The 14,537-nt window shown below is 30.4% G+C and overlaps 2 protein-coding genes across 2 annotated transcripts in view; one reads left to right on the top strand and one right to left on the bottom strand.

The window, feature by feature from the left end:
* Positions 1 to 14,537, top strand: part of LOC105843820 (protein TEX261) — a 62,209-nt gene that overhangs the window by 19,312 nt on the left and 28,360 nt on the right. The window lies entirely within an intron of this gene.
* LOC136078358 (uncharacterized) lies at positions 9,562 to 12,252 on the bottom strand. The gene is made up of 2 exons (XM_065794062.1): positions 11,947 to 12,252; positions 9,562 to 11,845 (listed from the first exon to the last, which is right to left on the bottom strand). The coding sequence occupies exon 2, from the start codon at positions 11,461 to 11,463 to the stop codon at positions 10,186 to 10,188; it is 1,278 nt and encodes a 425-aa protein (XP_065650134.1). The 5' UTR covers positions 11,464 to 11,845; positions 11,947 to 12,252; the 3' UTR covers positions 9,562 to 10,185.

The following is a 14,537-nucleotide window of genomic DNA, read 5'->3' as shown; positions in this document are numbered from 1 at the left end:
TGTGTTTTTTTCACAATATGATTGATATGCACTTACGTCATTTCTTATTGATATGCACTTATGTTATTTATTTTTTAACATTAAGGTTTTACAATAAATTGTATAGGCATAAACTGCCTGTCAACCTAGTTATACAATACTTGACAATTACAGAGTTTGTATATCTAATAGAAAATAAAATGTGGATTAGTCATAAAGAAGCCATTCATTTTTTAGATGATTGTCAAGAAGCAGCTTGTGATGAACCCAATAAAAACAAAAACTTCTTGATAAAGGCTTTATTCAACAATAATGTACTAATCTAAAGATATAAGAGTTTAAATATATACATAACACAAACAGTTCATAAATAATAATATAAATACTAGGAATCACAACAATCTTCCCATCTATATAGAAAAGACAACTAGTTTCATCAGTTTAGTATAAAGTCATCAAATTTTACAGGAACTTTGCAAGTTCTTGTAGAACTTCCCAAAATGTCAGTAGATGACTCATTTATTGGTTTATTTACTTCAACACTTATTTCAGATATAATTTTCGGTGATGGGTTTTTATTTACATTAAATATTTGGGGAGTTACATTATCATGAGATTTCAGTGATGGGCTTCTATTTACATCAAATACTTCCGCAGTTACATTATCCTAAGATTCAATAATTCTATTCTGGTTGATATTAAAAGACTTTTCTTGTGGGGCAGAATATGGTGCAAGATCTTGAAGTGAAACAGTTGATTCTCATCCATCCGGGTAACGAATATTAGCTTATGTTGGGTTTACATCCACTAATTTGACTTTATCAACAAGATTATCGTTTTTGTTTGTTCTCACAAAACGTCTAAGAAAAATGGGACCAGGAGTTAACCATGAGGGTAATGAAGTTCCACATGAGTAACACCGAGGGAAACTGAATAATCTCTCATGGGGTGTACAATTAGTTGCAGTTGATAATAACGAACGGAGTGAGTGAAGGGCATTGGATAGAACAACTTCCCAATTTCTAACATCTAGGTTGTGGGTTTTTAGTGCCAAACAAATATTTCTCCATATCAAACCATTATATCTCTCAACTTGTCCATTACTGATAGGATGATATGGAGTATAATTACTTGTTACAATTCCTTTCTGAGTCAGGTAAGATTTTAGTTCATTAGATATGAATGATGAGCCTCTGTCAGAATGAATGTAAGTTGGAAAACCACAAAAAGAGAATATTTGGTCTAAACATTTCACAACGGTTGTTGAACTGATATCTGGACATGGGATAGCAAATGGATACCGAGAATATTCATCAATAACTGTAAATAAATTCTTATTTCTAGAATTAGATGGCTATGGTCCTTTAAAATTTATACTTAGACGATCCATTGGACGTATCGATTTGATTAACTCACTGACATTCACAGATCAATAAAACTTTGGTTTTAATTCTGAATGAATATGGCAGTTAGAACAAACTTTCTTGACCTCTTCTGTGGAAAAAGGTAAGTTCTTAGATTTTAACAAAGTGAAGCATACAAGTGATTCCTGGATGACATAAACAGTTATGTATATCGCTTAGGTTTGTTTGAGGTTGAGTTGTGGCACAAAAAGCACGCGTAAGTGCTTCAGGGACTACATTATCACTTCCAGAACGATACGATATAGTATAGCTAAACTCTGCTAACTCCATCTTCCAGCACTGAATCTTACTATTTTTTATATTTGTTTTCTTTCGGTTATCAAACATAAAAGCTACAGAACGCTGATCAGTGATTAACTGGAATTGATTTCGTAGCAATAAATGTCGCCATTTTTGAACAGCTTCAATAATAGCTACTGCTTCTTTTTCTACTGCTGGATAATTAATTTCACTTTTGTTTAATGTCTGAGACATGAAAGCAACTTGATGACCATTTTGATTCAAGGTAGCTGATACAGCTACATCGAATGCATCACATTTAACAACAAAAGGTAAGCTCTCATCAATAGAACTCAAAGTGGCAGAGTGAAGTTCCCTTTTAAGTAATTGAAATGCTTCAAATGCTTCACTATCGATTGGGAAGGATTAAAAATTAATTAAAGGGCGAACCTTATTAGCAAAAGAAGGGACCCATTTTGAGTAATAAGAAAACCCAAAGTTTGACGAAGTGATAAAACATCAGAAGGAGGAGGTAGTAAATCTAAAGGACGTAATCATTCAGTATCTGGTTTTATATTGTTATGACTAATGCAATAACCAAGAATATTTATCGAAGGAACTGAAATGACAGGTTTTGATTCATTTAATGTTAACCCCCAACGTTGTGAGGCGCTTTGAAACAGTAGACAATTTTCATCATGATGTACCTGATCATAGCCACCAATGGTTATATTGTCAAGGTATGGAAAAATGTCATGTAACTTTTCTTCTTCAACAAATTTGTCCATAGATCTTTGGAACATAGACACACCATTAGTAACTCCAAATGGAATCCTGCAAAATTGGAACAATTTTCCATTTGCCTCAAATGCTGTATACTTTTTATCTAAATTTGTTATAGGAATTTGATAGTAAGCACTTTTTAGGTCGAAGGTAGAGAATACCTTGTATTTTACAAGTTCATTTATCATATCATCTATTCTAGGAAGAGGATATGCATCTAATTTGGTGTAAAGGTTGTTTGAGAGTAATCAATGCAGAGTCTTTTTTTGTTTGATTTTGTAAGATCCTTTACAACCACTACTTGGGCTCTCCATGGTGAGAAGCATGGCTCAATTATACCATCTGATAATAGCTGTGATATTTCACTTTCAATAAAATTTTGGTCATCTTTATTAAATCTTCTTGATTTAGTAGCTATTGGCTGCGTTTTATCTGAAATACTTGTAAACAAGCAAGGTATTTTTATTTTAGCCTTTTGCAGTGCACATAGGTTATTTTTCCTCGTGACTATTAAGTCTTCTTTTTCTCCACCAAATGGAAAAATAAGATTTTTGTGTTGCATTTGGAAGTCATAGCCAAGTATGATATCACTACAAAGATTTTCCAAGATACCAAATCAAACATCATACAGTAAACCATTTAGTTCGAGGTTAGCAGAACAACAACCCACTAATTCAGACTCCATTGTTGTGAGGACCATAGAAATTTTTCTTTTACTAGGTAATGTTTTTATTTTCAAAGTATCAATAATTTTTTTGCTTATAAAATTATCTGAACTACAAGAATCAATTAGTGCGGTTAATGATTCATCATTAATTTTGACAACAACAGATGCATGAAAAAGGCTCTCAGGACAACCACTTGAAACAGTGCACAAACTTGGTTTATACACTGCAGCTGTAACACTGTGGGTCTTTTTAATTGGTCGGCCAAGACAAGCTTTGGAGAAATACCCTTTTTTTCCATATTTAAAACATGTAACATTTTGAGCCGGACAATTTTTCCGAGCAAAGGTTCAATTAAGTTGGTTGTGAGGTTGATTACCACAATAAATACAATTTGTTTGTGGATAAACAGGCATTGCATTGAGTGCTGCTGAAGATTCTTCTGGTAACTTTATAGTAGCAACAATATTTAGACTCGTTGATGATGAGGGGGGTTTCTGTATATAAGACTCAGAGTTCCTCTGAGCAATGTCAAGAGAGCGAGCTTGGTTAAATGCTGATTGTAAATTCAATGTTGAATTTTCAAGAAGGCGTTGGTGAATGTAATTTGAAGTTATTCCAGAAATAAAAGCATCTCTATTTGTTCTTCTCTATATTGTTCAGCTGAAACATCGTTATAGTTACAGCTTTTGCTAAGTTTGCGTAGTTCCTGAAGAAAAACTTCAAGAGATTCACCTGACGTTTGATGTCTTATAAGTAATTGATGCCTTGCAAAAATTTCATTAGGGGTTTTTTATATATAAGTTTTACAGTGTTTCAATGATGCTCTCATAGGAATCACACTCTTTAATGTAATTATAAACATTTGATGATACAAAATTAATGATGGAGCGAAATTTATCTGGAGCGTCTTCTCCACAATCCTCTATGAAATTCTCAAATGTTCGTTTCCAATGCTTCCATTCTTTCAAAGCAGTTGGTGCATTATGGTCAAGATCAAGCCTCGTTGGTTTTAAGATCTTTGACATATTATATATATATATTATTTATGTTGAATATATTGTGATGAACCCAATAAAAACAAAAACCTCTTGACAAAGGCTTTATTCAACAATAATGTATTAATCTAAAGATATAAGAGTTTAAATATATACATAACACAAATAGTTCATAAACAATAATATAAATACTAGGAATCACAACACAGCTTAAAGGTTTTTTTTAAATAACGCTGATACAATGAAGAGAGTTCATTTATTTATTTTTAAATTACATTATTTATTACGAAGAGAGTTCCATTTATTTATTATTTTTAGAGAAAAAAAGTTCATATGTAAATTTAATCCTGAAGAACATTTTTTTTAGTTTAAATTCATGACCACGAGTAATAAATTGGCTTCCGACCACGAGTAATAAATTGGATTTCGAATCGACTTCTACCACCATTGTTATTTTTGAACCATTTATAGGTGTTTATTAGATCTGCATGAAGTAGCCTGTATTTTACAGTTGTCATATTTAACGGCAAGAATCTTTGTTCATACAGTAAATAATCCTTTTTATATAATCTTTTGATTTGTTTCGAAGCTCTTCTTAACACATTTTCTATTTGGCGTTTGTCTTTGAGAGGTCCGGGGTTACAAATTGATCCACAATATTTTAGATGAGGGCAGACTAGAGGTGAAAATAGTTTTTTAGAGGATAATAAATCTGGGTATAATGTAAATGTTTTTTTTAATATTCCTATTATTTGTGTGACTTGTGTGATTTGTGTGACTCCTATTATTTGTGTTGACTTGATAGTTGTGTGTTTGGGAAATAATAAGTTGGAATCTATGTGAACACCTAAATCTTGTTTGCAATTTTTGGGTTTAATGTTTACTCTTATATTTTTTCTGAATCAATATTATAAGTATGGGATTTGTTGTTGCGTCCTAAGTGCATTACAAAACATTTATCAATGTTAAATTTCATTTCCCATTTTTGAGACCATGGAACAAGAGCATCAATGTCATTTTGTAATTCTTGCGCAGATTGAGTATTTTCAATAGAATGGAAGATTTTGGTATTATCAGCGAAAAAAGCAGCTTTTGATTTGATTACTTCAGAGATATTGTTGACATATATAATAAAAAGTAATGCTGAAAGGATGAAGCCTTTGGGGAAACTCCACTTTTTTTTTTTCAACAGATGCCCATTTTGAATAACAACCATTAACAACTGCTCTTTGTCTACGGTTTTTCAAAAAGTTTTTAATCCATTATAGTATTGATCCATTTATACCATAAGCTATAAGTTTAGAAATAAAAAATTTATTTGTAACTTTGTCAAAGGCTTTTTCAAAATCAAGATAAATGTTGTCAATGGGATTATTATTATCAAGTGATGATGTCCAATAATTAATTACAGTTAAAAAGTTAATTAAGCAGGAATGATCAGGACAAAACCCATATTGGTGTGGACTTGATAAGTTATTGTTAATCAGGTGTGTCATAATATGATTTTTTATAATTTTTTTAAAGATTTTTATTGAAGTACAAGTTATACATCAACAACAACAACAATACATTGAACATTAGATAACAATAAAGTATTAATCAATAGACAACAACAAAAGCATTAAACATTAGAAATGAAAAACAATGAACATCAGACAACAACAGAGCATTGAACATTAAACAACAACAAAAGATTTAACAATAGACAACTACAAAAGCATTGAACAACAACAAAATATTAATCATTAGACAACAACAAAACATTGAACATTAGAAAACAACAAAAAGTTGAATATTAGACAACGATAAAGCATTGAACATCAGTCAAAATGAAAAACACCTTTGATAAAGTTTGACAATTAATTGAAAACAAAAGATTATTAAAAAGATGATTTTTATTTTATTTATATATATATATATATATATATATATATATATATATATATATATATATATATATATATATATATATATATATATATATATATATTTAAATTAGTAAAAAACACTTATCTAACTTTTTCTTCAACTTGAAGTTTCACCATTGCTGGATCATCAGGAAGAGTATATATATAGTATATATATATTTATATATATATATATTATATATATATATATATATATGTATATATGTATATATATACATACGTATATATATATATTTTATTTTATTTTATAAATCTTTATTTAAAATTGATTAGCATTACAAGTAATGAATTGTACAATTTTATCTGTCCTTTAATATCAATAGTTTGCTAAGAATACAGGGGAGGAATATTATTTATGCATCGAAAAGGCAGTAGAGCTTCCAATATTGCTTGGGAGGTAGAGGTCACTGACGCCATCACGAAGGATTCGGAGGTATTTTTGAATAAAAGTTTTTTGGTAAGTACTTGTTTTTGCGGTGTTAAGAGCATACGGGAATCTATTAGGGTTTCTGCTGTTGGTTTGAGTTAATTTAGTAGTTATAGGATGGCATGGGTCTGCAAGGATCTTTTTGAGTGTGTTAATACAGATCCTGTCAAGTAACTCTTCAATGTCAAAAATAATATTGAAGCTGCTTGAATTGGTTACATCAATTCCAATAATTTGTAGGGCATTTTTAAGAAAATGTTGGATCTCTCTTTTTGCAGCAGCACTGCACGAAGTGAGAATAGAATCACTATATATCAAGTGGCTAATAGCGTAAGATCGGTAGACCTGTAAAAGGTTTGGCTGAGTGTGACCAATTTGCTTAAGACGTCTGAGCAGATATGGTACTGATTTTATATTGTTGTGAACTTTTGTCCATTGTTCATCCCAATCAATATTCTCATTGAGCATGATTCCAAGATATTTGTGGCTGCTGACTATTTCAAGTTCAGTATTATTGAGTACAATGGATGGTAAAGCTTGAATTTCGGAGCATCTGGGAATAATTCTTATGATTTTACATTTCGGGTAAAGTTTCATTCCATTTACCTTTGATTAAAGAGCGGCGCCATCAACAATCGATTGAGGCAGGTTGGTAGGAAATTTATCATTAATTATATAGGTTAGTATATCATCAGCATATTTTTCGAGCATGGTTTCAGGTGGAAGATAGACGTTAATGTCGGAAATAAATAGAATGAACAGGATTGGACCTAGAACACTACCCTGAAGTACACCTGCTTCGATACATTTCCAGTCAGTGGTGTGATCATTAGTTTTAATTCTTTGTTGACGATTAGATAAGTAAGCTGCGATCCAAGAGGTGAGCCAGCTAGGTAAAATGTTCACTAACTTTAACAGTAACTTGTCGTGACTGACAAGATCAAAAGCTTTTTGGAAATCAAAGAATATTGCATAAATTGATTTGTTGTTATCTTTTGCATGACTCCAGTCCTCTATAATTTGAATAAAAGCGTCCATCGTACTTCGGCCTGGAAGGAAACCGAACTGTTTGTTAGAGACCCATATGTGCTTGGTGTGATGGACAATGAATATGGTAATAATACATTCAAAAACTTTACATAATGCGGATGTAATGGCAATTGGTCGATAGTCATTAGACGAGGAGTGTGGGTTAGAAATTTTTGGAATCGGTGTTATGTTTGCTGATTTCCATTGGTCAGGTAGGTAACTGTTTTCTATGAGGCGGTTGAATAGGATGCAGAGTGATGAGGCGATTTCAAAGCAATCAGATTTGAGTAAAAACGGAGAGAGATCATCTGGTCCTGAGGAACCTGGTTTGAGTTTGCTGAGTCAATTGACAATGTTATTAAGGGTAAAAATGGGGGTAGTAGGCGGGTTTGCTTTTTGGTTAATGAAGCATGAGAGTCTGGGTTGTTTCTTGCCAGTCCAAACACTTTGAAAAGGATCATTTAATTGGTTTGCTAGTGTCTCATAGGGGTTGCAATTTGACCTTTATCAGCAAGACTGATTTCACGCTAAAAATCTGTTTTTCCAGTAGTGAAACGCCTGTTATAGATTCTCTTTCTTTTGGTAATTAGTTTACTAATTCGATTTGCAAGTGCTTTCCACTCTTTGTACTATCCGGAGAAAAAGAGTTGTTGACGCTCTTTTATAAGGCCTTGAATAAGTTGTGTCATCTAAGGCTTAGGGTTAACGAGCGTTGTTGATTTTAGAGGTTGGCAGATGTCTTGGGCAGAAAGTATAGAATGATAAAAGTTGTTGCAAGCAACTTGTATTTCATATGGCGAATCAACTAAGATTTCAATATTGGTAGATCGTATCAGTGCAACAGTGTCAGCAATTCTACCTGGCCGGTATATATATATATATATATATATATATATATATATATATATATATATATATATATATATATATATATATATATATATATATATATATATATATATATATATATATATATATATATATATAGATAGATAGATAGATATAGATATAGATATAGATATATATAGAAAATATTTTAAAAGAAGAATGGTAGTGGAAAATAACACCTTAAAAAATAAGAAAACAAAAAGAGTAAAATATTTATATGTATATATATATATATATATATATATATATATATATATACATACAATTTTATATATATATATATATATATATGGGTCATTCCATGCCAAGTGGTGCAAAGGTCCCTTATGGACCATCTCAGATTTTATTGAAATTTTTTGATTTTGTACATATATATGTTAAAAGCATGTTTTAAAAATTTTAGATCAATATCTAATATGGTTCTTGAGAAAACGCTATTTAAGTAGTGGGCTATTTTGCATAAAATTTCACTCTACAAGAAAAAAGGGTTTTTTCATCATTTTTGACAGCCAATAACTTTTGAACAAGTTAGTTTTATACTTCAATTATTATAAGATAGCAAGTGTGCTGTGGATACTTTGAAAAAAGAAAAAAATATTATTTCTGGCATCTTAACTTTTTCCATAATGGCGGGCTAAAGTTGATTTTTTTGTTTTAAGAATAAGTTTTTTTGTGATTTTAAAGACCTTAATCTTAAAAACTAGTTACAAAGTTAATACAAATCAAATTGCCTGCTGATCTACATGTGGTGGATAAACATTTTAAAAAAAATCAGTTGATTAAAGAGCTGCATTCAAAAGTTATAGGTCTCCAAAATGAGTCAGATCGAGATTTTCGTAAAATTGATCTGTGATGCAAAGCATCTGTTACCTAAGATGGCACTTTTTTTTTTATATAAAATTTTTTATACGCATCAATTAAAGACTGTTAATTAATAAAAACCAAAAAAATTAATGGGCGCTTATTTATAACCCCCAAAAGGTAGTCTCTAAAAGTCAGGTAAATTTTCCATAAAATTCTGAAATTGACTTAATAAATAAATGCATTGAATTATATAATGTTATTTATTATGAAATATCAATTAAAAAATATCAATGCTTAAAGCCTTTTAATCCCTTTAGATAAAGAACTTTTAAATCCCAATAGATAAAGTCCCCTCCCCTCTGTCCCCTCCCCTCTTTATAATACAATAATTTTTTTAATGAAAAACAAACAAAATGTTTTTAAGAAAATAAACAAAAATAATAAAATTTACAAAAAGTTAAATTTCTCAAATAATAAAATAATCTCATTGATTTCTTTTAAGTTAATACTATAAAATCTTCCACTGTTTGACTGGACTTTAAGAGATTGCACTTTGCATAAAATATGCATTAGAGGTACCCAACAAAGATCATCTCTGCATGGCCACGTAAACTTGTTACATAAAGACTTTTTCATGAATTTCATATTAAGATCTTGATGCTCTTCTGAAATACTAAGAATATTTCCTAAATACCATTGAGCATCGTAAACGCAGGCCACATATTCTCCTGGTGAGTAACTGGAAATTTTATTAATATAAATTCTGCAAGTAGAAAAATCCACATTAGTGCAAATAATATCAAATGAGACTCTTCTTATTTTTATTGAGGTAAGTGACATTGGGATAAAACTGTGGTGGTTTCGTGTCCCAGGTATTGTCGAACAAGAACGATATCTCTCTTCCAAATTGAAGTTTGTAGTATGTGTTTCTATTGAAACTTTGTCAACAAAAAAAAAAGATATTCCTTTGACGTGTTGAACACACCAGCTGTACATTTTGCTTGGTGTGTCAATAGGATCATTTAGTGATTGTAGACTGGCTCATGCAACAAGACGTTTCACTGTTCCACCAACACCATCACAAGGGCTTTTACCATGCGATGTTGCAAAAAAGTGCCACTCTGCAGTCATGTCAAAATCGTGTTTATGGTAGCATAAGTTGATAAGATTTTTGTAATTTTTATATTGTGATGCAGCTCCATCACTAAAATAGATAATGTGTTCAAATGTTTGTAATTGTTTAAGTTTATCAATAACATTACCGATAAAGCAACGAACAGCATCTGTTCCATGTTTCAGATGATCTGATATAACACAATAACTTTGACTATCAAGTTTTCCATCTTTTATAAAATACGCAACAAAGGGGTGCACAGTTGCTTGGCTGTTATTCCAGTGAAAACCTTGCACTGCATCCTGTATTAGAAAACTATAGTTTTCTGCAAAGTCAAGAAGAACCAAAGCTTGATTTTCTTTTAAATTAGTTTTCAAATGTTGGTAGTAGGTGGCTTGACTTTTTGATATAAAATGATGCACTCGTAAACTATCTAACTGTTCATAAACCATTTCAATAAATTCATCTAAAGGTAGAGTTGCTGGTACTAAAGTACATTGGTAATTTGATTTTTGCCATTGATAAAAGTTAACTTCACTAATTTCTTTTTCTGTAAACAAAGTGTCAATGTAGTCTAACAAAACCTTTTTAGCAGGACATTTATCGCAGCTATGCAGCATACAATCTCTATTTTCAATGCTACAAACCATTAATTTTAACAAGATTTTGTAATCAGAAATTCCAGGAATTTTCTGTACAAGGAGCTTTACATTTTGATGGTACTGGCAAACACAAACTGCATGCAGACCAGAAGCACCACCCACAGGAATGCACCACTTGGGCCTTAGCTCACAAAATTTTGAAAATCCAACTTTAAGATAATTATATTTCTTTTTAAACTCAATATGTAGCTCTTTCATATTGACTAGTAGAAGGCGCTTTTGGATATGTTGCTTTTTACTATCTACTTTAACTGAAACAAACTCTTTTTTTCCTGGACAAACCCTTGAATATTCATCGCATTCGTAGAAATGAACAACCTCTGTAATTACATCTTCACTTAGTTTTCTACCCGATTTTGGAGAAGGTTTTGATAGTATTCCACTTTTTTTACTTAATTTTCTGGCTTGTACTACAGATCTTTTTGAAGTAAAAAAAAACTTCTGAGTTTTCTCTATTGACCAACTGTCTGGAGTGAGTGTAAGAAGTGTGATTTTTTCAGAATTTGACAATGTTTTTTCAAATTTTGACTTAATTTGAGTCATAATATTGTCTAAATCTGTGTTTGTTTTTTTCAAACATTTTTTGAGGGTGATTCAATTCCACAAAGTGCAGCTATTTCTAAACCTAGCACATTGGCAACAGCCTTTTGTGTATGAGCTCTTACGCTATCAATTTTACGCTTTCCATATGCAACTCTATCTTTTTTTGAAACAAGTTTTAGAGGTGAGCATCCAAAACTTGCAATACTTGAATTAAGATCTTCTTTTAATGTATGGTTGTCAACATAAATTTCTTTTTCTTGGAGTTCATTTTCTTTTGTATTATGTTTGCAATTCAGAACTTTTCTGCAACTAGTGCACATTTTTTGACCAGGTATTAAACCAAAATCTTTGGCATATGAAAGACTGATAACTCTAAGAGAATCTAAAAAATAACGGAAATAATTATTAAATATTTTTTTATTTATTTATTTAGTGTTATTAAGGTATTTTTATTAAATTAAGATATTAAATATTGAAACTTACTTTTCACATTTTTTGCGTGCTTGTTCAACGGATTACAACAATACCTGCGATGTTCATTCTCATACCTCGACAAGTAAACTTTCTCGTGATAGCTACAAATAAAATCTATGGGATTTATTTTTCTTCTCAAAGAAATAAGCTCTTGGTTTAGTTTATACAGTTCTTGGTAGCGTTTACTTTTATTAGATAGATAGCACTGTTCATTTAATGCTTTACCAATACAGCAAGTAGAAAGCTCAGGCATATTACTTATTATTAATTAGTTCTAAAATACAACAATTTATTTGGTTTTATTAGTACTTTTTAGATTGACATACTAGTAATATAGAATTAAATGAAACAATAACTAAACTTTTAAAAAACTTTTAATAATTTTTTATGGAAAATTTACCTGACTTTTAGTGACTACCTTTTGGGGGTTATATATAAGCGCCCATTAATTTTTTTGGTTTTTATTAATTAACAGTCTTTAATTGATGCGTATAAAAAATTTTATATAAAAAAAAAAGTGCCATCTTAGGTAACAGATGCTTTGCATCACAGATCAATTTTACGAAAATCTCGATCTGACTCATTTTGGAGACCTATAACTTTTGAATGCAGCTCTTTAATCAACTGATTTTTTTTAAAATGTTTATCCACCACATGTAGATCAGCAGGCAATTTGATTTGTATTAACTTTGTAACTAGTTTTTAAGATTAAGGTCTTTAAAATCACAAAAAAACTTATTCTTAAAACAAAAAAATCAACTTTAGCCCGCCATTATGGAAAAAGTTAAGATGCCAGAAATAATATTTTTTTCTTTTTTCAAAGTATCCACAGCACACTTGCTATCTTATAATAATTGAAGTATAAAACTAACTTGTTCAAAAGTTATTGGCTGTCAAAAATGATGAAAAAACCCTTTTTTCTTGTAGAGTGAAATTTTATGCAAAATAGCCCACTACTTAAATAGCATTTTCTCAAGAACCATATTAGATATTGATCTAAAATTTTTAAAACATGCTTTTAACATATATATGTACAAAATCAAAAAATTTCAATAAAATCTGAGATGGTCCATGAGGGACCTCATTAAAATTTGCACCACTTGGCATGGAATGACCCATATATAAAATTGTAAAAAAAAAAAAAAACAATTTTTTTGTTAAGTGATTTTCTACTCTATATATATATATATATATATATATATATATATATATATATATATATATATATATATATATATATATATATATATATATATATATATATATATATATCGGTAACCATCTGAACCATACTATTTTTAAACATGGGAGGAATTTTGAGCAACCAATTAATTCAAAATTTACCATTTGGGTTCAAACTGTAAAAAAAACAAGCCAGCACATTTTAATTTAATAGAAGTCTTTGTCTGCTAGTATGTTAAGATCTTAAACCATTTAGCTCAGTTAAAAAACCTGGGTTTAAAAACTTTTGTTTAAAAAATAAATCATTTCAACCTCCATCATCCAACTGCATATCTAGGTCTGGTCTTCAAAACCTTTTCACTTCGGTTAAATGTAGAGTCTTAGATGTTCTCTTGTCCTGTGTACGTGGAACTTTGATAATGGATGAATATACTGACAGGCACATTTGTTTACCATATTTTGGAATTCATTTAAGTGTTGTACATGATTGAAGATTTAAAATTTTTACATTAGCTGTTCAACCAGTGGAGTCCCACACTTCTAATCACCTTTATTGGTTTATTAAAACTGTTTTAGAAAGAATTTCTTGCTCAAGAGAAAAACTTTTTGTTTTTTAATACAACTAATAGCGCAGCTAATATGAAAAGACTATCCAAGTTTTTAGGTCATGAATGTATAGCATGTACTGCCCACAAAATTCACCTGCCATTAACCTCATATAGCTTACAAAAAATTGCAAAATAAGTTTACTGGTACAAAAATGCAAAGAAGTAATCAATACCTTACATTTTAAAGGATATATGATATGAAAGGAAATTGAAACTGAAAGACAAGGAATTATTTAAAAGAATTACAAGTCATGTTGAGCAGCTCATTACTAATGAAATCCAATTTTGGATTTGAAAATGAAACTCAAAATGGAATCATTTATCCACAAACATAGTTACCTAATTCTCATGTGCACAGTTATTTAAAAAATAGTGTCCCAACCAAATGGAATAGTACTCTTCAAGTGATTAAATCTATCTTAGATCTAAATATTTATAGAGACACTATTAAAAAATATAGGCAGGGATGATTTATATTTTCTTCCAGAAGATTTGGAACTTCTGCATGAATTGCAAAATTTCTTATTTCCATTTCCAGAACTAATTCCACTTGCTAGCCAGGCAGCACTAAACTTGTGAAAAACATCCTTTGAAAAACAGCTGATCATTACTAGTTTAGTTGAACTAGCCTGTTGCTTTGATCCAGCAATTTGCAATGTTGTGTTGACAAAGAAAAAATGTGAAACTTTGTTAAAAAACAGCTACAATTAAATAAAAACTTCAATATTTGGTTCACACATTTTACCAAAAGAACATTCAGCAGAATCCATGAATATAAAGAATACTTTATCTGGATCAGCTGTTGATATA

Source organism: Hydra vulgaris, chromosome 03, assembly GCF_038396675.1.
Source record: "Hydra vulgaris chromosome 03, alternate assembly HydraT2T_AEP".
In the NCBI taxonomy this organism is placed as follows: domain Eukaryota; kingdom Metazoa; phylum Cnidaria; class Hydrozoa; order Anthoathecata; family Hydridae; genus Hydra; species Hydra vulgaris.
This window is presented reverse-complemented; position numbering and strand designations above follow the sequence as displayed.